General features: G+C 37.8%; 1 protein-coding gene across 6 annotated transcripts in view; it reads right to left on the reverse strand.

The window, feature by feature from the left end:
• The window catches only part of tbl1xr1b (TBL1X/Y related 1b), a 36049-nt gene extending 11917 nt beyond the window's left edge, over window positions 1-24132 (reverse strand). For 3 of the 6 annotated variants that reach the window (XR_012385835.1, XR_012385836.1, XR_012385837.1), the window contains exons 1-10: window positions 23867-24119; window positions 18249-18312; window positions 13133-13233; window positions 7416-7561; window positions 4440-4650; window positions 3750-3882; window positions 1871-2012; window positions 1701-1764; window positions 1509-1606; window positions 87-147 (exon numbers count right to left, since the gene is read on the reverse strand). Coding sequence is in view for 3 of the 6 variants with exons in the window: in XM_073913576.1 (XP_073769677.1) it covers window positions 87-147; window positions 1509-1606; window positions 1701-1764; window positions 1871-2012; window positions 3750-3882; window positions 4440-4650; window positions 7416-7561; window positions 13133-13190 (913 nt within the window). In the remaining 3 variants the exon portion in view is untranslated. Of the gene's footprint in view, window positions 1-86; window positions 148-1508; window positions 1607-1700; window positions 1765-1870; window positions 2013-3749; window positions 3883-4439; window positions 4651-7415; window positions 7562-13132; window positions 14998-15051; window positions 18313-23069; window positions 23206-23866 lie in introns of those variants that run through there. The other 3 variants (XM_073913576.1, XM_073913567.1, NM_001326540.1) reach the window with 3 other exon arrangements.
• Window positions 24133-24822: the final 690 nt, after the last annotated feature.

Raw genomic sequence — 24822 nt, forward strand, 5'->3', positions numbered from 1 at the left:
TGGATAAAAAAAAATCTGAATTAGTAAAATTGACTAAATGTCAAAATTTAGACAAAAACGTCCTGCTTGTGATTTTTGTCACTCACCTGAATGGAATGGAAACTGTTGTTTGGCCTCTCCTGTGTGTGCGTCCCAAATAATGGTGGTCTGAAAGTTACGCAAACTCATTAACATTTCAGTTTCACCACATACTACTTGATGGAGTACAACAGGGCTACAGACTAAGGGGCCGTTTACACAGAATGCATTTATCCTTTCCAACACGCTACTTTTCTATTGTATTCCAATGTAAACAAGCAGTTGACGGACGTGTTTTAGCATTACATGTTATTGCATGCCATGTCAACATCTTCAACTTTACACAAGCAGCGCAGCTCATCACTGTTAGCTCCAAAAGCAGAGGGCCAATCAGACGATATTGGAGGTGGGGCAACAATTGCAAACTAGAAAGTTGGCATGACAACAGTTTTATTTACCATTGTATCATGGCAGATTGGGTACGCATTGTAGCTTTGTCAAGAATATCCTGAGTTATATGATGTACAATGGGGGGAAAAGTATTTAACACGTCATTATTTTTCTCAGAAAACTTATTTCTAAAAGTCCTGTTGACTTGAATTTTTCAGCAGATGTTGATAACAACCAAAGAAATACATATATGAAAGGAAATCAATTCTAATCAGTTTACAAATAAAGCTGTGTAATAAAATGTAATGACACTGAGAAAAAAAAGTACTGAACACATGAAGAAAGGGAGGTGTGGAAAGGGAGTGAAAGCTCAGACAGCAGCTGAAATCTCTCAGTAGTTATTCAGCAAGCCTCTTCCTTAATTATTGTAAATGTAAAAGAACCACTCACCAGATATCTTAATAGTTGTGTGGGTCTTGGCTAATCTGATTTTTGTTTTGTATTTTCTATTGGATTCAAGTCAGGTGATTGGCTGGGCCATTCTACAGCTTGATTTTCTATCTCTGAAAGCATTTGAGAGTTCTCTTGGCTGTGTTTTGGATCATTGTCTTGGATGAAATGTCCACCCTGGTTTCATCTTCATCATCATGGTAATTTATATGTTGGACTAAAGCAGCTAATTTAAAAAAATAAATTGTGTTTTACGACAAGCACCGCACATCTCTTTCCATGCCTCAACGTAAGCTGTCACAATTGAATTTAGCAGCTGATGTGCGTTCTGAATGTGTGTGATGGCACGCTTCAGAGACCAGCCAAGACTGATCACACCAGTTTGATTATACAAGCAAATTTTCACTTCGCTAATTTCTGTTCTGAGCTGATTCATGGTCAAAGTAGTGCACAGTTCAAATTAGACCTTTTGTTTGGTTGTTTTGTCTCATACTCAGCAGGAATGGCAACACTTGTCAGTTTTAAACTAGCGCATTGGTAGTTACACCATTGCAAATTCTAACAAAACTTAGCAACACAGACAGAAACCCATTTAATCCCAGACTGGAGCCCTGTAATATGACATGCACATGCATATGATTATACTTTACCTTATCAACACCAGCGCTGAGAATAAAATTTCCTTTCTTGTTCCACTTTAAAGCAAATATAGGACCTTTGTGCTGGCCCAGTGTACTGGCAAGATTACCTGCCAGGAATAAAATGTTGATTAGATGAACAGATTTTTTTCAACTCATGATAATTAAAAAAAAAAAAAAAAAAAAAAAGTTAATGAATCTCACCATCTTTAGTCCATATCCTGGCAAATCCATCATAGGACCCTGTGGCTAGAAGTGTACCTTCACTCTGTCCAACACAAAAGACAAATGTGAAATTAAATAATTTGCTCTATGATGTGATAAACGAGTGTGTATGTGTGAGAGGAGTCATGAGCGTTAGTCCCAGAACTCACATTCCAGTCCAATGAGGTGACGTCTTTGTTACTTGGTACATCCTGCCCCCCCTCCCGAATGCAGTGGCGAAGCACCAGCTGAGTGGATCCTCCAGTGCTGCTCTCACTCAGGTTCCAGATCCGTGCAGTCGAGTCTCCAGAGCTGATGGCAACCAAAAAGACACAGAGATAAAGTCCTATTCGGAAATGACAAAATATTATGCTGAGACTAGACATATGACGATATTCAATATGTCATAGTGTCGTCACAATACTGGAATTTGGGTAATGTCATTTTAAAAACATCCATTTTCTGCTAACATTTGAACGCTGTTGAGCACATACTTAAACACCGCTGATTGCCCACTGAGTTCACCTGTTATGTTAGCAAGAAATGGACGATTATAAAACGTCAGTACAGATTGGTACCTAAATTTCAATATTGTGACAAATGTTGCAACGTGTGCAATGGTAAAGGTAGAATGACTATATTACCCCCTGTGCTAAAAATAATCTTCCAGATGGGGAGCTAGTGGCTGGGATGCACAAGAAAAGAAACCAAAAAGCCACTCTGGCGACATCCTTACATCATTTATTTACAATGTCCTCACTGCTGCTATACTGCACTCATTTTCACATGTGTTGTTATTCTGACCTGAAGTGACAATGATGCAACCCAAAATTCACACATTAAAAGCGTGAGTGCGTGATCCTCTTCACCATTTTCTATGGCGTCTCTCGTAACTAGGCAAAACTGTTTTTTCAGAGATTACAAACAGACAAACCATTGCTGCAGCTTCGATGCAAGTTTATGGGGAAAAGTAAAAAGCACTGCAGTGTTTGGATGTGCTGTGTTTGTCTCAGGTAATTAGTCTACCGTTATTGCTGAAATCTGTATATTCCATACAAAGTGTGAAGCACAGTGGTTAGTTTAACTTGCATGAATCACGGTGCACTCGCAGCATTCAGACAAGTTCAGCAGCTCCCATGTGTGTGTCGTGCAAGTCGCGTGCCTCCATTGGAAATGACAAACTCACCCCCTAAGCTTATTGGCATTCCTTCCAAGGTGCATACTTAGCAGACACATTTTAATAAAACTACAGTGCTTTATACCACCAACCACGGCGAATGAAGCTCTGCACAAGACTTTTGGCCAGCGGAGAAATTAAAATGGTTGTGCCCAACTGAGTCTGGTTCTCAAGGTTTTTTTTCTTCACTCCCATCAGGTGAAGTTTTTTTTCCCTCTCCGCTGTCGCCACTGCCTCGCATGGTTCAGGATAGGTAGAGCTACGCATCGATGAATTGGCTCTTCAGTGTTTGAACTCTCAGTAATGATTAAATCACACTGAACTGAGCTAAACTGAACTGAACTTAAACACTAAAACTTGGACCACACTGTTCCAGTTACTATGACCATTTATGTGAAGCTGCTTTGACACAATCTACATTGTAAAAGCGCTATACAAATAAAGCTGAATTGAATTGAATTATACCTAAAGTCTATACCAAACTTTTTATTTATTTATTTTTTAATCAAAATTGACAATGGTGTTCGGTCAACAAATGCCGATATCGATTTTATTGCCCAGCCCCATGTTATTCCAGCCTAAAACTCATATAAAGTTATAATGCTATTATATTCCCGAAATCATTCCGTATGAATCCGCAGATTTTTTTTTTTTACTAATTTCGCAGCAAAAATAGTAAAAAAAAAAAAAGAAAGTCTGCAGGTTCTGTCCAACCCTACCTATAACATACTAAAATATAAGCCTCCATAAGCTATTTTGCAGCATAATTTTTTTCCCTTTCCATTTGAATGGCTTTGTTACACTAATTAAGACTTTCCATGGCCTTAAATATTAACTTTAGTGACTGTCTAAACTGTGGCTTTGATACTGACCCAGATGCCAGCAGATCACTGACAGGGTTCCATGCACAGATGAAGACCTCTGACTCGTGGCCGCGCAGCACCATGGCCTTACTGGCTGGGATCTCCACGGCTCGGTCTACCTCCATCATGTCTGAGTGGTGGTCTGTCAGAGGAAAAGGCAGAAACCATTTCAGAGAAATCTTACATCCAGTAAGTGGAAAACACCATGATCTTCATTAGAAACAACGCCTTTTGTACAAACTGACCACATTGATTGTTTTACCGCAGCTTTAAAAGGCCTCCCACCTTTCTGAAAGGGTGTTAGCAGGCTTTTACCCCATGGTTTTGAAAACCTAGCATTGCTTTTACAGATTAAACCACACACTACAGCTCTTAATAAACTCATTAAACATTCATATCTTCTTTATAACCACAGAAGCGTCCATGCCATATTTCATTTTGCATCATGCTAAATGGCTAGATTTCCAACATACTTCAAAATGTCTCTTTTTTTGTGCAACAGAAGGAAACTCAAAGGTTTGAAACCACTTGAGAGTGAGTAAATATGGAGTACATTTTCATTTTAGGGTGCACTATCCCTTTAAGTGTCAAACCCCTCATCAAAGTGAGCAAATGATGAATAACCAGTTTTTCATGAGGTTAAAACTGTACTATGAACTACATATACTTCTGTTATTAGAAAGCAGCGTGTGCGCTTACTAGACAGCGTGTGAGCGCCGTTCTCCTCCCCATTAGCCGTGTTCTCTCCGTTCTTGGCAGCAGCAGCTGTTGTGGCGCTGGAGGCGGAGGCTGCTTGCTGCTGAGCCAGCTTATCCTTATACACTTGCTGCCTTGTTTGCACCACATCTGGCATCACTGCATCAATCAGCGACAGAGACTCGATCGGCCGCCCATCAAACAGCGTACCATCCTGTGAACGCATCACAAAACGAGCAAGATAACATCAGTTCTGGCACCTTACAATATAACAGTCACCAGATGTCTTAAATAGTTTATTAATTTTAGAATGAGCGCAGGAATGTTGGGGAGAGCAGAATAAAAGTCTGAAAAGCCACATTTTACATTTACACTGTAGGGCTGTACGATTGATATTACAAAAATCTGACAATGCAAAATGTAGTTTTTCTTCATTACATATTGTGAAATAAACACAATTCAACCAGATAGCTTGAAGGTTATCTATTATGCCCCGTTTTACAAGATGTAAAATGAGTCCCTAGAGCAGGGGTGCTCAATCCTGTTCCTGGAGATCTACCTTCCTGTACAGTTTAGCTCCTACCCTGATCAAACCCACCTGAACCAATTAATTAGGACCTGAAATCCACTTGATAATTACAGACAGGTGTGTTTGATAAGGGTTGCAACTGAAATCTGCAGGAAGGTAGATCTCCAGGAACAGGATTGGCCACCCCTGCCCTAGATTGTGTACAGGGCTCAACAATAAGGACTGCCCGATGGCCCAGGGCCAGCATGAGAGACGCTTGGAACAGTAGACAGGATCATTACTGGCCCGATTAGGACAGTGCTGCCTAGTCACTAAAATTTTAATTTGTCCGCTACTATTTCTTAATTGCGTACATTTTAAGTTTGTGCTTTTAAGTCTTTAAATGCTATCTTCTCTGTGTTGTCGTAAACACCATATTTGTTTTCAGTTCCTCTTATCTGATTTGATGTTTTGAGCATGCTATTTTTCCTGTAACCTGGTAACAACCAGTACAGCGAAGAAACGGCAACATCAAATTATATAACTTGAAGAAAATGTCTGTTTCTAACGTCTTGGAAGCAGACATTTACATGGGAACAACATGACAAAAAAATTAAGTGATGTTTTGCACAATTTGCCGTCAGTTTAACAAGTCAACCACCACATTTTACTTGTCTGCATAACATAATTTTGCTCATTATACATTTATTAACATTTTTAAAGTATTGAAATTCTAGATTCACAGACATTATTTTTGACACCTTCTTTAAAATATGTGCCTAAAAATGAGCTATTAACTTCTCTCTCTTTTTTTTTGGTGGGGCCAGTGAAAACTTTGGCAGGGCAAGTAAAAATCTGAACCACTGGCCCGATCCGACCAATAAAAAGAATCTTTAGCGTTGAAACCTGGTGTATGTAAAGTTTCAGCTCAAAATATCCCACAAATAATATTTTATAGCTCTATGAATATGCCCCTTTTAGACTTTGATTCTAATTGTGTGGTTTTGGTGACTTTAGCTTTAAATTCAAACGAGACTGTGCTATTTTCAAAAGAGGGCAGAGCTATAACTGCCTGTGTGTCAGCATAGTAGAAGACTCAAAAACGAGACTAATGTCCTATGATAATGAAGGAGAGATCGTCACTAATGGACGGGGCTTTTGCCCTCTGATGACACGTACAAAAGGAGAATGGCAATCTAAGCGTTTCTGCAGACTTTTTTTATGAAATGTGATAACAAATAAAAATGTTAAAAACTATACCAATAGAAGCTGGTTTTATTCACAGACTGTTGCCACACGACTGTGCTTAAACCCCTTATAAAAGTGATTTTTGCATATTAGGGTCCGCTTTAAATAGCTTAATTTGGAAATACGTCATTCATTTAGAATGATTGGGATGATTTTGGATTGAATAGTTCATAGGATATAATAAACATACAACAAACAATTAAAAACAAGAGGAAAGATGAATGTGAAAGTAACAGTGCTTTGTGGTTTTCCGTTGAGTCAAACAGTACTCAGGTACAAAAATTGAATAATCAAATGCAAAATAATGCTGCATAGTCTTCAGTGTATAAATCATTTGATTTAAAAAAAAAGATAAATGTTACATTTTCTTGTGTTCGAACTGGCTTAAAATGCTAACAGTCACAGACCTTAAGCACATAAAAATGACTTTAAATGATTCTATTGTGGTTAAATTCTAAAACCTGTGGCTCCTGGTTATCTATAATCCAAACTCAACATTGCTTACCTTGCGATGTGACTATTGCAGAGAAGCACATTGCGATAGCAATGCTGATACATGTTCAGGATTGCTAAAAAAAAGACTTTTTAATATTTTTGGGGACTTTTGAGAATTTATGTTTTGTTGTTAGGGTTACAAATCCCAGTCAATGTAACAACAGTCATACCATTACATATAGTTGGAACTCAGAATTTTTAGCACCCCCTTTATATTTTTTCCTCAAATTCTGATTAATGGAGAGATTTTATCAATACATTTCTAAACATAAGCTTTAATAACTCGTTTCTAATAACTGATTTCTTTTATCTTTGCCACTGTCACAGTATATTTTACTGGATATTTTTCAAGACACTAGTATTCAGCTTAAAGTGACATTTAAAGGATTAACTAGGTTATTTATGCAAGTTGGGATAATTAGGCAAATTAACCATCATAACAATGATTTGTTCTTTAGACAATCGAAAACAAAATACTGCTGAAGAGGTTTTATAACATTGACCTTAAAATGACTTATTAAAAACTGCTTTTATTCTAGCCGAAATAAAACTAATAAGAAGAAGAATAAATATTATAGGAAATACTATGAAAATTTCCTTGCTCTGTTAAACATCATTTGGGAAATATTTGAAAATATTTTGGCTAATAATTTTGATTTCACCTGTACATTCTATTCTAATTAATCCTTCAGCTATACTGTAAATATGGTTATGGTAGCAGCACTGACCTCATTGATGCTGACTTCAGCCTCCACGTACTGCAGGCCTTTCTGGATGATGGAGATGAGGGCAGCAGGGGGCACCAGAGCTCCGTTAATGTTAGACTGGCTGATGTGGCTCTCTATGCCAAAGGTGAATGCTGAGTGGGAGAAGCCTGATGAAAAAAGAAGACAGATCACGTTACAAACCATGTAGTTTTGGAATTGTTTGATAACTAAAAATAAATGAAATAAATAAAAAGTATGCACGATATAAATAAAAATGTAGAGCTGTGAAATTATGATTTTACAGTTTCATTTGAATGTAACGTTTCACCACAACATTTTTGTTAAAGAAGGTAAATCTCACTCACTTTCCTTCCGCTTATTCCCTGCTTTATCAGGGGTCGCCACAGCGGAATGAACCGCCAGTTTTTCTGGTGTATGTTTTACGCAGCAGATGCCCTTCCTTTAAATACAATTTTTCAATTCTATTTTTAGATGTATTTGCAAATGTTGGTTAGACACACTGACGATATGACATGATGATAATTGTTATATCAATATGGGATAAGATGTGTGTTTATTATTACACCTTTGACCAATTTGTGAGGTGCACATGGAATATAACTAATTAACCAGATGTTTGACATTTTACTAACTGGCTTTCCTTTGATTTAATCCCTGAGGGATTCGCCACAGTGGAATCAACCGCCAATGTTTTATTTTTTTATAAAAATAAATAAATAAAAATGTTAGTTGAACCATACTGTAGCTAAAACCAACTAAATAAATATCACTCACTATCATCGGGTTAGTCCCTGGTTTGTGAGGGGTCGTCACCGCAGAATGAACCACCAATTACTCTGGCATATGTTTTATGCTAGTGTTTCGCAACCATGTTACTGGAGGACCACCAGCACAGCATATTTTAGATGTCTGATTTGTCTGTCTCACCATTTACAGGTCTTACAGTCACAGCTAATGAGCTGATGATCTGAATAAGATGTGTTTGGTTAAAAAGACATGTGCAGCATCCCAATTCGCATACTATTCATCCTTAATAGTATTCAAAAAAAAATTTATAGCTGCGTCCCAATGACTGTAAAAAATATGGACGACGCGACAGCCCCTTTTCCCATTGAACGCCTTGAGGGCAAAACGCCTGCTTGACAGGCACAAACTGTCGCAAAAGACTGCTGAAATTGGAGCCTTGACATGCGCAGAAGGATTGTTTGATGGAGCCAGAGGAGGAGCCGCGAAAAAGTCGAGCTTCCAACCAAACGCTTTATGTAAAATCAACCACGCCCCCCGAACTTCTCAGCATGCGTTTGCTGTCATATCAACACAAATGGATGTAATAACGTTAACAAATATGAGGGTTTTATATATTCAATCGCGCCAGCTCCGGGCCGCAGCCCATAACTTACTTGCGGCGTCGCGGGCTGATTCCGGCTCGCATGCGGCAGCGCCGGCTCGCTCGGCCGCCGCATCTGGCTCGATTGACTCGGGCTGGAATTGGGTAGTGAGTCCAGGCATCCGGAGTAGGTCCAGCAGAGGTAGTCAGTCTGAGCTCTAAGAGATAAGTCTCCGGCAGGCGAGAATCCAGCCGGAACTGTGTTTTGCTATCTGGGTGCCTAGGCGTGTATCAGCAAACTAATAAAGCCCGAAAAAAGCCCTGAACGTAGCGAATAAACAGTGTTCCACCAGGATCCTGTATGCCAGAAACTATAGTTTACTGCTGAACTCATTTTGTCATGGTAAAATAACACAGAAATCGAATAATAACATTTCAGTCTACTTCAGTCTCCTGCCGAAGCTCAGACGCCGCGCTTTGAGAAACTGTCAATCACAGCTGTCAATCACGATGACACGCCCAGCATTAAATTACTGCTAAAAACAAACTGTTTACAAAAATGAAGATCTGCACCTATTTTAGCACAATAATCAGTGCCTTAATCGACCAGAACCATCTTTCGGGACATTTTATTGCAAGTAGGGATGTAACGGTATTGTAAATACCGTCATACCGCAATATTATTTTTTTTCGATATTACCGAAGTCGCATGACTCGGTAAAACTATAGGTCTTCTGAGAAAATTTGCTCAGGCGAATGAAGTGAACGGGATGTAGCGAAAACTACAATTGCCATCAGCCCATGCTTGACCATCATCCCTTGCGGTCTGTTGTCGCTACAGATCCAGTAATGCGGAAATGGAGTGTGCTGCTAGAAGCGGGGATGAAAAGAGCTGGAAAACTCTAAAGCAGGTCGCACACCAGAAGCGGCGCTCGGCGGCGCGCCGCGCAGCGCCACGCAGCGCCATGTATTTTAGAATTCTAAACATAGGTTTCTATCAGGATACACACACCGGCGCCGCAAGTCGGCGGCTGTCGGCGGCGCCCGGCGACGGCTCAGGACGCAGTTCATTTTTCAGCCGCGCCACAGAGCGCCATCTGATCAGTTTCATGTTAAATATCATTCGAATGTGCGCGTCTGGTGTGTGATACCTTTAACTGTCATGTACATCTGAAAACGGAAGCTGGGCTGCAGACATTCGCCTCTCTGATTGGGGCTTTTCCTGAATATTAAGTAGCCTAACACGCACAGTTCAGTCCTGCATTATCTCCGTGTAAGTTCAGACTTCGCAACTTTGATCAAGGCTGCAGTCTCTTCTTTTCAGTTTGATATGGAAAAGCAGATTATACCGAGGACACGGGTAAATCTTCAAAGGGAACAGTGTACTTTATAACTTCATTCACATCACCCTGGCTTCGTTGTTTCACTTTCTCAACAATAAAATGTAAACATGATTTAAGGAACTGCCTATTTTCATTTTAATATTAGCAACTTAGACAGCAGACATGTTGAGGCGTCGTGCTGCATATATGAGCGTCATCTTCACTGTGTGGATATTTATAACAAAACTGAGCCGATAAAAACACTGCCTCCTTTCAATTTCAGTGAAAATACGAAACACACCCTCTCTTTTGCTGAGTATCGGTTTTAAGAATCGATAATGGCCATTTTAAAAGTATAACATACAATAAGTTTATACATCATAGGAAATAAAGGCAAGCGATCAGTCAATATACAGAATAGGCTACGGTTACATTAATCATTAACTTATCTTTGCGCTCAGCCAAAACACGTTACCTGAGAACAAGTAATAGATTCCAATGCCCAAAGTCAGGGAATATGTCGTTAGATAAACACAACAAGATAAATGAAATATCCCGTTTAATAAATATAGTGAGATTAGATCCAGCGGGAGATGCTTGATGAGAAGTCCGACTAGCAGAGCTCTCATCTGGGTAGATGGGCTGAGTGTGATTAAATGTTGAATGTGATGAGTTTTCAACAATACTAAATTGAAACTTTATTTTTTTACATGGTTTAATAATTTTTTGTTATTAAAATTGAAGTTCCTGTTTCAAAGCTTACAGATAGATGGCTAATTTGTATGTCATTGACACTTTTGGCACTTTTTTGGAGTATTTTCATAAGTTTTGTTTTTTCCTGTAAATGATTCAATAAATACCGTACCGTGACATTCATACCGAGGTATTACCGTACCGTGAAATTCTGATACCGTTACATCCCTAATTGCAAGTGTAATATTTTTTTTTATTTGGGCTCAAGTCTCCTTCATTAACACGGAGGAGGCGGGCTTTATGACTTGTACTGCAGCCAGCCCCCAGGGGGCGATCTAACGGCCGAGACCCTCACTCAAACGTAGGCTTGCGGCACACTTGCTGCGTTCCAAATGGCACACTATACACTATGTACTTACACACTCAACAGGATAGTATATGTATGTAGTGTCGTCCCAAATGGCACACTAATGTTTTTTTACTAAGCGGAAATTCAAACCGTTTCCCTGATGACGTTTGACGGTTGCCAAATCAGTGAAATAAACGACCGAATTATCAAGTAATACCTGCCGTGAGTATTGCCGCATTCACCATCGGGAGGCGCTATAATCACTCTCGTAGGAGAATTTTGCTTTCACCATCCATAATAAAGTTATTCAACATGTGCGTCCGATAGATCCGCCCCTTCCGCTACGCAAGCAAACCTGCGGTCGTTGAGTGCGTGAAGTGTCCATCAGTCCACACTTCATTTTAGCGGCTGAATGAGTGCATCATCCGGGTAATTAAAGTGCACTTATTATTTTTAGAGTTTTCAGTGTGAACACACTACTTACACTATTTATACTACAAAATGGCGTAGAATAGTGCATAAGTATGCGATATGGGACGCAGCTAATGTCTTAAATCATAGTATGTTGAAAAGAGTACGCCAAAGGTTCCTGGATGGTTTACTATTTCCGGTAAAAATTCGAAGTGTAGAAGCATCCAGACTTCAACTGGTAATATTGCCCACAATATATTGCGCGTTGGACATGAATTTGGTTAGAACTACAAACTCTGGTAAAAAGTGTAAAGTACAAACAGGGCAGACATGGGAGGCCAACCGTCAAGTAGAAATGCTTGTTTGAATGACTGTTAATTAATATCTAGCCAATTTCAACATATTTAAACTGCACTTTCCATGTTATATTTCATCTGCAACAGCAATGTAAACTCATATCAAGATATGATTGAACATCAAAATCTGAACCCATAATTACCCAAAGACCAGAGGAGATCTCTCTGCATGAAAGACTTACGAATGGCAGATTATCCTACTGCTGCTTCTCCGATAAGGTAGAAAATTAAATATGAAGAAATGTGGATGATTGACGGGACATAACTAAGCAAAATAACAATCTGTTAACGAGGAAGTAGTATGTGCCAAAGCTTGCATAATCTGCTGTTACACACTCAAAAGTATATACTTTTCCAAAAAAAAAAAAATAGTACATACTTTTAGGATGTAGTATAAATTTGTGAATTAAACGCAGCAATGGAAAATGTACAGAGCTGGTGGTCCTCCAGGAACGTGGTTAGGAAACACTGTTTTATGTCCTTCCCAAAAAATAAAAAATACAAATTATCTTGGATTGGTCAAATGTTTAAAAACATAACTTTTTACTTTCTCTCATATTGCCTAGCAAAAACTATTTTTACATAGGCCTATTTAACACTTTCATACGCAAGTTTTAAATACTTCTGGTGGCCGTGATGTACGAGTATTTTTTAATATGGCCATTCATTTCATATATCATGTTTTTCTATAAATATTGGCAAACATCTTGATAACATTGAGAAATCTCAGACATATTGACTTATACGTATGAATAAAAGAACGTGTATTTTGTCGTTTAAGTGACTTAATGTTCATATTTCATATATTATGGCTGCTGCAACATTGTAGGAGAGATTGGAGCTGCTGGATTTACATGGTAATTCTCAATTATCTCCCAAAATACATAAGTGGCTGTGGCTTATGTGAATAAAACACATCGCCCAGTTATATTTAAAAATCATTAATGTTGCCTAAAAATTAGAGTGACTTTACTAATGATACGTGTACTATTTTGCTAGTAGTTGTGTATTTGAATGTCTGAAACTTAAAATACCAGTAGTTTGTTTGAAAACACTGATAAACTGTGGTTTGAGCTTAGCAGTTAGCAGAAGAGGTTCGTTCTGAACATTCCGATCACACCAGTGTGATCGTAAGTGTAAAATTGGATTTCACTGGTTTATGCGGGTCGTATAATTAACAAATGATATTTAATTCCGCTGTTAATCATTTCTCCGAAAGAACAGCATGTTTTTTAAGATGATGAGACACACACACATACCTGACTCCTGCAGGTATCTGTACACCAGGAAATTGACCTCATCACTGCTGATGCTCATTTTGGATCCTGGGTAAACCAAGAGGTCAGGGTGAGACTGGAGCCTAGAAAACAGACATGTCTGTTACTCTTTTGCATATATTAATATTACTTGCTACAGAGAATATGTTTAGTAAACAGCAAAAGCAGAGAGTCAGTAAAGGCCAGTTGTAAGCCTAAACCAAACAACTAGCACATACAAAACCCAATTGTCCCTTGGAGATTCCAGTCATTTGGTGTCAGTACTAAAATGCATTTCATAAAGAATTTGCCCTTTGTCCATCATCTTCAATTTTATCATTCGAAATTAGGATTCATTTTCTAGCCTTTTTAATAAGGTAAAGCACAAAGCTATTAGGACTGTGCAATTAATCGAAAATCCGATTTCGATTACGGCTTCTAGCGATTATGAAAAACCATTAATCGAGATAAACGATTATTCCATTATTTACCGCCCCCTTTCCAGTTATCCTCACTTGTTGCTCTTAAAAGCGCGAAAGACCGCATGCTTATGTGAGTGTGTGTGCGGCGCACAGACAGTCAGAAGACGGTCAGCACTTGGTCTCATTCTCACATTCCGACGAGCAGAGAGCACACACGTCTAAAGTCATTAACTTTAGCGCTTTAATGTTCAAATAGGTATAAAAACGCAGTGTTTAGTGATTATTCATATTAACCCTCATTTGTGTAATAAACAAACGAGTTGAGAATCAAAAGATGCGTGAAAGCGAAACCATTAAAGTGACAGAGCACAATAGCTGCCGCCTGTTTTATCATGATTAATACAACCCCTCTCCCTCTTGACTGAAGGACTTTTGTAGCTAAAGTGTTTTTCTTACAGTGAAGATGCTTAAAGCAGTTTGTTTCATATTTTTATTTTATTGTATTTATTTCTCTTTCCTTTGCAGGGTGGAAAATAACTGTATATATGCAGTTGAAGTCAGAATTAATAGCCCTACTGAATATTAGCAACCCTTTTTCTCCCCAATTTCGGTTTACTGGAAAGAAGTTTTATTTTTTCAACACATTTTTAAATATAATAGTTTTAATAACTCATTTCTAATAACCGATTAATTTTATCTTTGCTATGATGATAGTACATTATATTTTAGTAGATATTTTTACATACAAACATTTAAATTCAAAGTGTGATTTAAAGGCTTAATTAGGGTAATTAGGCAAGTCATTGTATAACAGTAGTTTCTTCTGCAGACAATCAAAAATATATATTGCCTAAAGGGGCTAATAATATTGACCTTAAAAGAGGTTTCAAAATATTTAAATCTGCTTTTACTCTAGCCAAAACAAAACAAATAACCCTTTCATTAGAGCAAATACTGTTAAAATTCGTTACTCTGTTAAACATAATTTGGGAAATATTTATTTTTAAAAAATTCTCAGGAGTGCTAATAATTTTGACTTCAACTAATAATCGTTTGGAATAATCTTGATTACAATTATGACCAAAATAATTGTGATTATGATTTTTACCAAAATCGAGCAGCCCTAAAAGCTATACTCCAATTTTGTATTATTTAAACACAAACATTTATTTGTCTAATAATAATGTTATAGTAATAATGAATACAGCTGACTGGAACATTTTCAAACCATCTTTTTTTTAAATTTACTGTTCAACAGAAAAAGAACAGATGTCAAACTACACATCCTCACCACTTTCCATTAGCTACATTTTATACATGATACACATTCAGCCACATGTCAATACCAAGAAAATTCAACTAAGAAAAACAACATATAGTAAACGCACATGGAAATTAAGGTTGTCGTACCCTTCTGAGTCATAAGCCCCTTTCACACATACAGACCTTTCCAGAAAATTACCAGCCATTTTCCGGAAAGGTCTGTATGCGTAAACAGGCCCTTTTTGAAAATACCGGTAAATTCGTTCCGGCTATTTTTTGGAAAGAGAAGTTGTAACATTAGCGGTAATTTGCTGGAATGCTGTGCTGTGGGAACGCAGAAAGAAAATTGCCGGAAAGAGCACGTGCACGTCTAGAAAGTGTTTACGTGAGACGTCTTTTTAGCCAATCAGAACACAGACGCATTCACGTCCGCGCAGTTTATGAAAATAAAAGCCTTTGAATTTTTCCAGACACATTTAGCTGCTGGATGTTAGTCAAATGACGTTTATATGTTCCTTCTTAAATGGCAACTGTGTAAATAATTATCGATTAGATGGTTATGATAAGCCGTTGTTTGTTTACCTTCAAGCTCTACTTCCTTCAGTTGCTTGATGCATCGCTTGTGCCCGTGAAGGAGTGAGCGCCAGCACACACACATATAATGTAAATCTCAAAATGCAAAAGTGTTTCTCTATATGTTTTTATCGAATTTGTTCACAATACTGATCCATACACAGAGTTTGAGGTAATTTTTGGTTAATGATGTCAGAATTTACCAGTATTTTGGAATGGATGTGTAAATAGTCTTTTCCGGAAAAATTCATGTGTGAACAATGCTTTTTTGAATTTACCGGTAAAGCCGTTCCGGACATTTTCTGGATATTTACCGGTATCACTGTGTGAAAGGAGCTTTTCACATTTACCCTTCTTTTAAAAGTCGACAGAAATTATCCCAATGTCTATGCACTTCTTCCTTATAATTTAATCTCCCCAGCATACACTCGTCTAATGCAATGTCAATCACATCAATTTCATTGAACCACTCTTTCATTTCTGTCATTCTGAGACATTTTGAACCATTTTTGTTAGAAGTGTAAATGTTGATTCTGTATGTACATCAACCAAACCTGGTCTAACATAAAGCAATCTCAACTAAAGAGAAAACTGAACCTGACCCTCTACAGCTAAACTTTCTCACGGAAGCCCCTCTGAGCCCTGGGGAAATTTTCCACCCATTTGCTCACCACTGGAAAGAATTGTTAGGAAGCTACACAGTAGGGACTAATATCGTAATGGGAAGGATTGCATGTGCCGAACAACAAGAGGAAATAGTCCAGATGTACTTGCACAGCCACTTATTTGTTCTTTAAGCCTCCTTCGATCCAATAAACTTTCATGTAAAACAGCAACCAATCACACAAGAACACTTCCAGTTGTTTACGACCTGTCAACAGTCTTTAAAGTGCAACGGTTGCTCTATTTATAATCAAATAAAAAAACAGAGCTTATTAAAATAATGAAGAGACTCTTAAGCTGTTTATAAACCTAAATGGCTTTAGATTATTGTATATAACACTCATGCCAATTATAATCCATTTATATAATGGAGTATATACAAACTAAAGCATTTAAAGATTCATTTGTAATCAAATTTCAAACCACATGTAAATGTAAGATATATGATTTTAAATAATAAAACCAGCATTTAACTCAGCAAAACCACAGCATAAAGGCCAGACATACTTTCTGTCATACAATTTAAGACCACAACTTATTCAGGATATCAAAATTAAGACTTTTTTTATTTACATTTTGAAAACTGGGACAATTAAAAGTTGGGACAGTAAAGGTCCTGTGAAGTGCACTGAAGCGTGCATTCCTTATACAATGTTTGACAATCTCAATAGTACAATTCTCCCTTTTTACAAAACAACTAATAAAGTTTCATTTTTATCACAGTGCGAGTGGTTAAGCAGGGCTCAAAATGAACCTTTTTGATTGATAGCACTGGCGCTTCTAACTTTAAAAATGAAGCCGCATTAGCCAAAATTAAGTCGCACCCACCAATTATAAGCACCGCTAGTACAAGTTTTATACAAACATATTTATTGCATTTGAAATAAACACTAATCAAACTAACAAGCAAAAAAATATAAATGCATGTGTGAGGAAAATATGAAACTATGTTATCACAAGAAAATACATTTTAATAACATAACTGAGTGACCAAAAGATACATACCGCTCACCGGCCCTGCACGCACTGCTTGACATGAATGAATCTGTTAATGATACAACTGTGCTGTTCTCACGGGTGCTGTCTGATATTGCACTGATTGCTTTTGATATAGTGTACCTTATTATATGCATAGGTCATGTTAATAGCAATACCGGTCTTTAAATGGGCATCATTTTTAGTTTACTTTGTGCAAGCCCTTTTGCGATAGTGTACGTGGTGTTAAATTGTACATATAGCTGCCACTTGCACTGCGGACAGCATCTGGCGAATATATGAAGGATTAAATAGAAGCTCTCGTGCTAAATGTGGCAAACGGTTACATGAAAACTCCATCCCACAGACTTTTCATAGTGGACTTGAAGCCAATGGAAGTCTTTCATCCACTCTTCCAAAAGTGTAGTTGGTGGATTAACATTCAGCACATGATCACAACTAAGAAGTGTCATTATTTGTAACTTTAGATGCCATGGTTTCTAAAGCAAAATCTGTCAGTGTTATCTTCATTCTCATCTTCAGCGCTTCACATTTTCGCGGTAGTTGCTCTCTCTGTCATCCCAAGCCAGAAGGCACTGACTGAGTGATTGACAGCTGATTTAAATCAATCCATTCGCGTTCAGTTCTAGAGCAGTGGGCCAATAAGAAGAGCGCGAAGGCGGGGCAAGCATTACGGACTTGGCTTTGTTTACTGCAGCAAGTTGACATGACAACTGTTTTAAACCATTCCTGAGCGCTGAGTTTCAAGTGCAAAGATGCATTCTGCGTGAATGTCAACAATTTCATGCACGTGCACAAATGCTCCCAAATATATTTTGAGGTCGCATAGATAAAATTTTGGGTGCATAAATGGTTGCAATTTTGAGCCCTGCTGAGCTCAAGTGCATTAAATGCAAAGCAAATGAACAGTGTTATGAAATGGCATACTAGAGAGCATTTGATTGGTCAAAAGATTTGATGAGAAACCCAAGTATGAGATGACGTCAAATAAACCACTGAGCCATTTAGGCGGAAGTGACAACCTGTAAGGTCTGGATGTTTATTTCAGATGTACATCTTCTAAATGCAAATTTTGTCACTGTTTTGGTACATGCTATCATATGGATATCTTTAAGACCAACATACTAAAAAAAACACTAACATTTTTTTTTTAGTTTTACAAGATGTTTAAAAAACTTTAATGCAGCGTGAAATTGACTTACCATGATACCAAGCGTTGATTAGATGCTCATATTTTTGTTATTCATGGACCACAGTCAAACCATCCTGTAAATAATGAAAGAAATATTGTATTAGTTATATTTACAATTAAGCAGAGTAAACAGCTGAATCAAACACAGAAGTAAATGTTTCTTGACATCATCCAAAAGCACACTGAGAACACTGAGTGTAGATTTATCATCAGAATTAGGGCTGTGCGATTAATCAAAATCGAATCGTAATTTATTTATTATTTATTTATTTATTGCCACATCAGCAACTTATGGCTATTTCATGGCAAAATGGATATACATGAAATATTACATGATAAAAACAAATTCAGGTTACAATAAAAAAGTTACTTGGATAAATATATAAAATAGAAATAGATAAAATTCACACAAAAATATATTCAAAGTTAAAGGGTCACGAAACACCAAAACACATTTTTTGAGCTGTTGACAGTCGTATATGTGTCCCACACTGCTAAAAACACTATTAGGACACCTATATTTCACTAAAAAGTGTAAATTGGTTGTTTTTGCGTTATTTCAAGCAAATTCGTACTTCCTGTTTGAAACGAATTTTTGTAGCTGCGTCACGGTCATGACATAATAGTGTTGTATTCCAGCGTGCAGACTGGGCGTCTGTGCCAGAGTGAGTCTTATTACGTCTTACAGTGTGATACATTAATGCATGAGTAAGGCTAGGTTCAAACCAATCAGCGCGCTCTACTGTGCAACTTCATTAATATTCATTTGTGTCACCGTGCTTACACCACAAAGACGCCACGTTGTGTTGGCAAAACAAGCGTGAAGTGTTGCTTTTATAGTTTGCTGCCATAAGTTTCGTTTTCATTTTCTCTCTGTGAGAGCTTATCTGGATCACGTGTGGATTAACAGTGTACGCGACGCTCGACAACAATAACTTACGTGTCTAAGGGGGATTATTGTTTACCTGAGAGCTGTTCTCATCTGCAAACGCTGAAATGTGGATTCGCTTGTAGTATTCTCTCCATATAGACGCGGCTCTAGTTGCTGGTGATTGTCCTGTCTCTACAGATTTGGTAAGTGAGCGACCAGTGCTCTTTGTTTATTCAGTTTGTTCGTATCGAATTAAGTTAACTATTGCACTGAGTGCAGAAATGTTAGCACCGCATTTTGTGACCGGAATAACACACGCGGCTTTCTGACACTACCTGCCGTATGCATCTAAGTTTCCGGGAAATGCGGAGGTTTTTTTTTCTCTCATTCGCCGTGCGGTATCAAACATTGCATGAAAAATACACGCTTAGATCAGTTCCTCGAATCAAATATCTCGTTTGTCGCGAGAGGCATGAATGAATTCCCTGAATGAAAGAGCCAAACTGCAGTTAAAGTCCAACATTTAATAATTTGGCAAATAATTCGACTACAGATGTCCATGTAGGTTAAACACCATATCTTTCTCCTGTCTGTGTGGGTGTGTATTTTGACTCTGAAACTCGCGCGTGCACAAATAGACACTCCCACACCATCCCACTTTAGTTCCTCCGACACTCCCCCCTAAACAGAGCTGGACACGCCCACTTTTCTGACTTTTTCCAAAGTAGAGGTGTGACAACACCCTGCTGAAACAAGGGGGTTTCATGGCCCTTTAAATATGATTTTTCAGTTCAATTTTTGATGTTCAATTCTTCCTGGCGGTACCTTCTAAAAAATGTCCAAAATACTCTCCTTCTAAAAATTTTGTCTAATAATATTAAAACTTCCACATTTCAACAAAATATGTGTTATGATAAGAGCAGCTTGGCAGTAATTACATTTAGGTGGTGCTTTGTTATTCAGTAAATATAAATATGTCAGCCTAAAATGTAAAATTCAACATTTAGTATAGACCGTCTGATAATGCCTGGTCTCAAAATTATGATTTGCTAAATGTCTTTCATTTATTTTCGGGTTAATTTCATGTATTTTATTATTCATGCAGTTGTCCCCTTCTCTTTGCCATGTTTTGTTCATGTACAAATTGATTGTGGGTTTCAAGTCCTCAGAAGGAAAAAAAGATCACGATCTCGATTCGACCCTATACACGATCTTAATTCAGCTTTTCTACAATTCAGCCAATTATATTTTTAAGGTCAGGAGAGAAGGGTAAAGGAGGACGCACAAGTCTTCACAGCAACATTGACACCTTCAAATGGTTTTAAAAGCGTCACATACTGTATTTATAAGGTATAATTCACCCAAAAATTCAATTTTTGTCTTTATGTATGATGTATTTGTGGCCGCGAAATCACACGCGAGCTGACGGCAAGGTGTTTGTTTACTTCTGAGAACGCCAGCGTGCACGCCAATAACACCTACTTTAGTGAACACAACCTGCATAGTAGGGGTGTCACAATTTTGATTTTAAATTTATCAAATCAAAAAATAGAATCGTCGATGCTGCCACGCCCCCCATGTCACATCAGCTTGGCTTGCCAAGCGGGAAAAAAACAGACTTGTTGAAGTGCTTGTTAAACTGCAGAAGCAGGAGACCCGTCGACAGAACTAAAAACCCTCTCCTTTTTCAATCAAGTCGCCGGTGTGTAAGCATTTTGGATTTCCAGTGAGTTATGTTGACAACGTTCGTGTTGTCGACAAAAAAAACACAGTTTTTTTAAGCTCTGCTATGTACGTATTACGTACGGTTCGTCCGATAAACAACACCGCCATCGCAATCCTCCGCCCTCCCCCGTTGCAAATCCGCTCGCGAAAAGAACACACTCAGGCCTTGTTTACACTGTATTTGTTTTTAAATGGCATTTTAGAACGACAACGATTTGACATCCACAGTGGCGTGTAGCATTTCTGAGCAGCCCTCCTTCTTCTTTACCTCTGAAAATGCCCATAACGTGACCACACAGATACAGATGCGCACACAGCCATGCGCTCAAGACAGCAGGTCCAGGCAGTCAGAGGACTGCTTCAATCTTTCACTCACTTGTACTTAGTCATTTTAGCGAACACCTCAGATACTGTTGGCTGGTTCCTGTTGGTTGAGCGTCTTTTTTACCGACGCCATTATAACGACACAGATCACTGCCTATTCACGAGTCCCGCAGAAAAAGTGATTGACAGGTGGTAATTGTGTGTGTATCTTGCCTTTATTCATTTACTGTATGATTTGTTTATGGGTAAAACAAAGACCATGCAGGTCAGGTAGTTTAAACGGTAGGCTACAAATAATTAATTGGTCATTAATTAATTATTCATGATCGAAAATCAAACCGAATCGTGCCTTTAGAATCGAAAATGTAATCGAATCGAGGATTTGGAGGATCGTGACACCCTTACTGCATAGGCTGTGAATAACAGGTAATGAAGTTGTGAATAACGTTCAGTTTGTTGCACAGAGCGATCGTTTGAGGGCCGTGCGGGAGGTTAGATTCGCATGTATGTGTTTTTTCTCACAGTGACAGCAGCCATGAGCCGCACTCGGAAGTGAAAGTGAAACCTGTGCGCACATCATGTAAATGATCATATTTTATGATTAGTTATTATTAAGACAAGCATTTGATATGTTTTTTCTTTCATAGCGAACACAAAGTGTTGTGCATGAAAATAAATGTTTACTGTCAGTATAACAACCCTAGCCTATATATAATGTTGAATATAATGCAAGAACGAATTTGATAATGACAAAATTCTAATTTTACCAGTGAAAATAAATGGTCTAATAATGTTGTAAAAGGCAGACGACAAGCACGTCTTAAACATAATAAATCAACTTTAGAATTATCAATAGTTATATTCTGATAATAATCTTACTGTGATTTAACAAACAAGACAAATTGAAATCTGTTCAAGTCCACTATAATGACTAAACAAAATTTAGCATTATAAGCAACAGTAGACCTACACATAGGCCTTATATTATTGTTGTTTGTTATACCATATGTTTGAAAATTAATAATAATAATAGGCTAACCATATTAACCTTTATTTTACATTTACAGAATCGTGAGAAAATCGTGATCTTGATCTTTAAGCAATATATATATATTTATATATATAGCCCTACCTTCCTCTTGTTATGGATTTTAAACAATATAAAACATCCCTTTAAGTCCTTATTGGGCAAGGAACCATACATGTTAACTTTATTTACATTAATTACACTATAGCTTTTATTTATTTACTGTTAAGTATTGCATTAACCCCCAGCAACACTGCAGAGTATCTCTTTTTCCACTGAGTATCTCAATGAGTGCTGTATTAAGGGTTAAATGCGGTAGTTCAACTTAAAATTTGTTCCTTGACTTGTTCATAACCATTTTGAGATTTTTTATTTATTTTTTGTTCTCTTGAAGACAAAATAGATATCGTGAAGAACGCTGCATTGATTTCTACAGTATTTGTTTTTCCTACTATGGCTGTCAATGGTTACAGGTTTCCATTATTCTTCCAGACAGCTCTCCTTTTGTTTTGACGTCTCCTTTTTCATTTTTTGGGTGAACTATCCCTTTAAAAAGCTAAACTGCAGTGATTCATTTGCTCTAATTAACTTACATGCATAAACTCTATTCTTAAACTGACTATAGACTTTAGTGAACTATAGTTCATTTCAAAATTATCCCTTTCCAGTAAAAAGATAATGTTATTACTCACAGAGAAGTTATTACTAGCAAAATAACCAATGTACTCAAAACATACTCATTTTACACTCATTATTCCACTACCAAAAATAAACGAGCGTAAGAAACATCATGCTAACACTGCCGGAAGCGCCAATACATGTCATTCTACTAGCTTACGGCTAATACGCATTGTCAATAAACGTAACTGAAAATAACAGACTACCCAAACAAGTGTGTAAACTGGCGATTCTAGTTTCCACATGTGACTGGTTAGACAGCAACAAGGTTAACTAGCATGTTAAATGAATGCTAGTTGTTGTCAACGTCCATCTAGCGTGCACAGTGCGAGGAACCAGAGCGCCCATCCCCCCACCGCGCGGCCACAATACTACAATCCTGCAACACTGACGCCTACAGTTTCAAGACCGCAGTTCTGGGACACTATTTTGGGTCATTTTAGCGCCCCATTACCAACCCCATTCCAGACGTGACTAACTCAAACCAGGAACAGACGCAATATATATTAAATTTTATTAGATCTTTAATCTATAATTCAGCGTGTAATTTTTAACTAACGTGTTTAGATGTGACTCACGTCACTTGCGTAGTTACTTGTTTACTATTGTGCGTTTCTCCATCATTCAACAACGAATTAGTTGTCATTTCTGTTATTTAAATTCCAAAAGGCACCAGCTTTTTATGTTTAAGGATAATATTTAGACGAATCTGACTTAAATTTAACTAATTAAAACAAATAGTGCTTATTTAAAACGAATTATACAAAACATTCTAAAAGAAAGAAACATGGTCCTTCAACTGCAGACCTGAAACTGCAACTGCCCGGTGTTGCAGGGTCATGCTAACTCACACGCGCTGCAGATTCACTCTGCAAAACCAACACTTTTAATGAGTTATAAGTGCCTTTAAGCTATTAAAAACGCAAGTGGAGATTATGAGGCCTAATTTGCGAGTAAAATGTTTATTGGATGTGTTGAAGGGCGAATGTGAGGCTCGTCTTACTCGTGCCGAGGCTTCCACTCTCCTCAACCGCTGTTAGCTTCAGGAGCTAAAGGGCTGAACAAATGTGGCAGTGCGCCGACGTAGATCCGACAGAAGGGTATTCCTCGGCTTTTCCACTTCTCTATTAAACTTCTGGCTTCGAGTAATATCTATTTTCCCTGTTGCCCGTATGAAATAGAAAGGAATAAAAGAAACATTTAGCAGCTTATGGACAGCCAGGCGCTTCAGAGGAAGCCGACGGCCTCAGACTAGCAGTAGGGCGGAGACTTTCCAGGCGAAAATGAGGTAATAGGCCCATGTGGCCTTAATTTAATGTAAAAGTATCTGTAAAAGACGAAATAACTGGGAAATATATAAATTTAAAAATGTTATTTAACTAATTTGCATGCTAGTGAAGGCGTGTGGAAGCGGCGTGATGCGCTTACATTTGTTTTTAATTATCTTAGGGTGTTAAATCATAACAGAAGAACATGTAAGGCTTGAATTTACTATTCGTTTTCAAAAGCGGCTTATTTTAAAATATATACACCAAACTTGTGTGAGAGTTAATTAAACCGACCTGTTTATCAACAACATTTCATTGCCCAACCCCCACCACGCATACAGAAATAATTTTTTGCCTGGCTGGTCACTGGCCTGCAATTCCGCCACACCCACAATCTCCTCTGCTCAGTCATTCAATAACAGACTGACATCATTGGTCTGCGTATTACACTGCTATTTTCAATCTACCGTAAGTATTGCAAAAGCATCGCAGTGTGTATACAATAGGCCTACACTGGGAAGAGACAGCACAACATTTTTTTTCAGCTGCTCCGCACTTTAATATAATCCAAAATAATAATGTATTATAAAGGTATTTATAATATAGATCAGCTAACGTTACAGTATGTACGTTATGTACATTAACGTACGTAGGCTGTTTAATTTAGGTCAATTTGGTCCTCTTAAGCAAT

The sequence above is a fragment of the Danio rerio genome, chromosome 2 (genome assembly GCF_049306965.1).
Source record: "Danio rerio strain Tuebingen ecotype United States chromosome 2, GRCz12tu, whole genome shotgun sequence".
In the NCBI taxonomy this organism is placed as follows: Eukaryota; Metazoa; Chordata; class Actinopteri; order Cypriniformes; family Danionidae; genus Danio; species Danio rerio.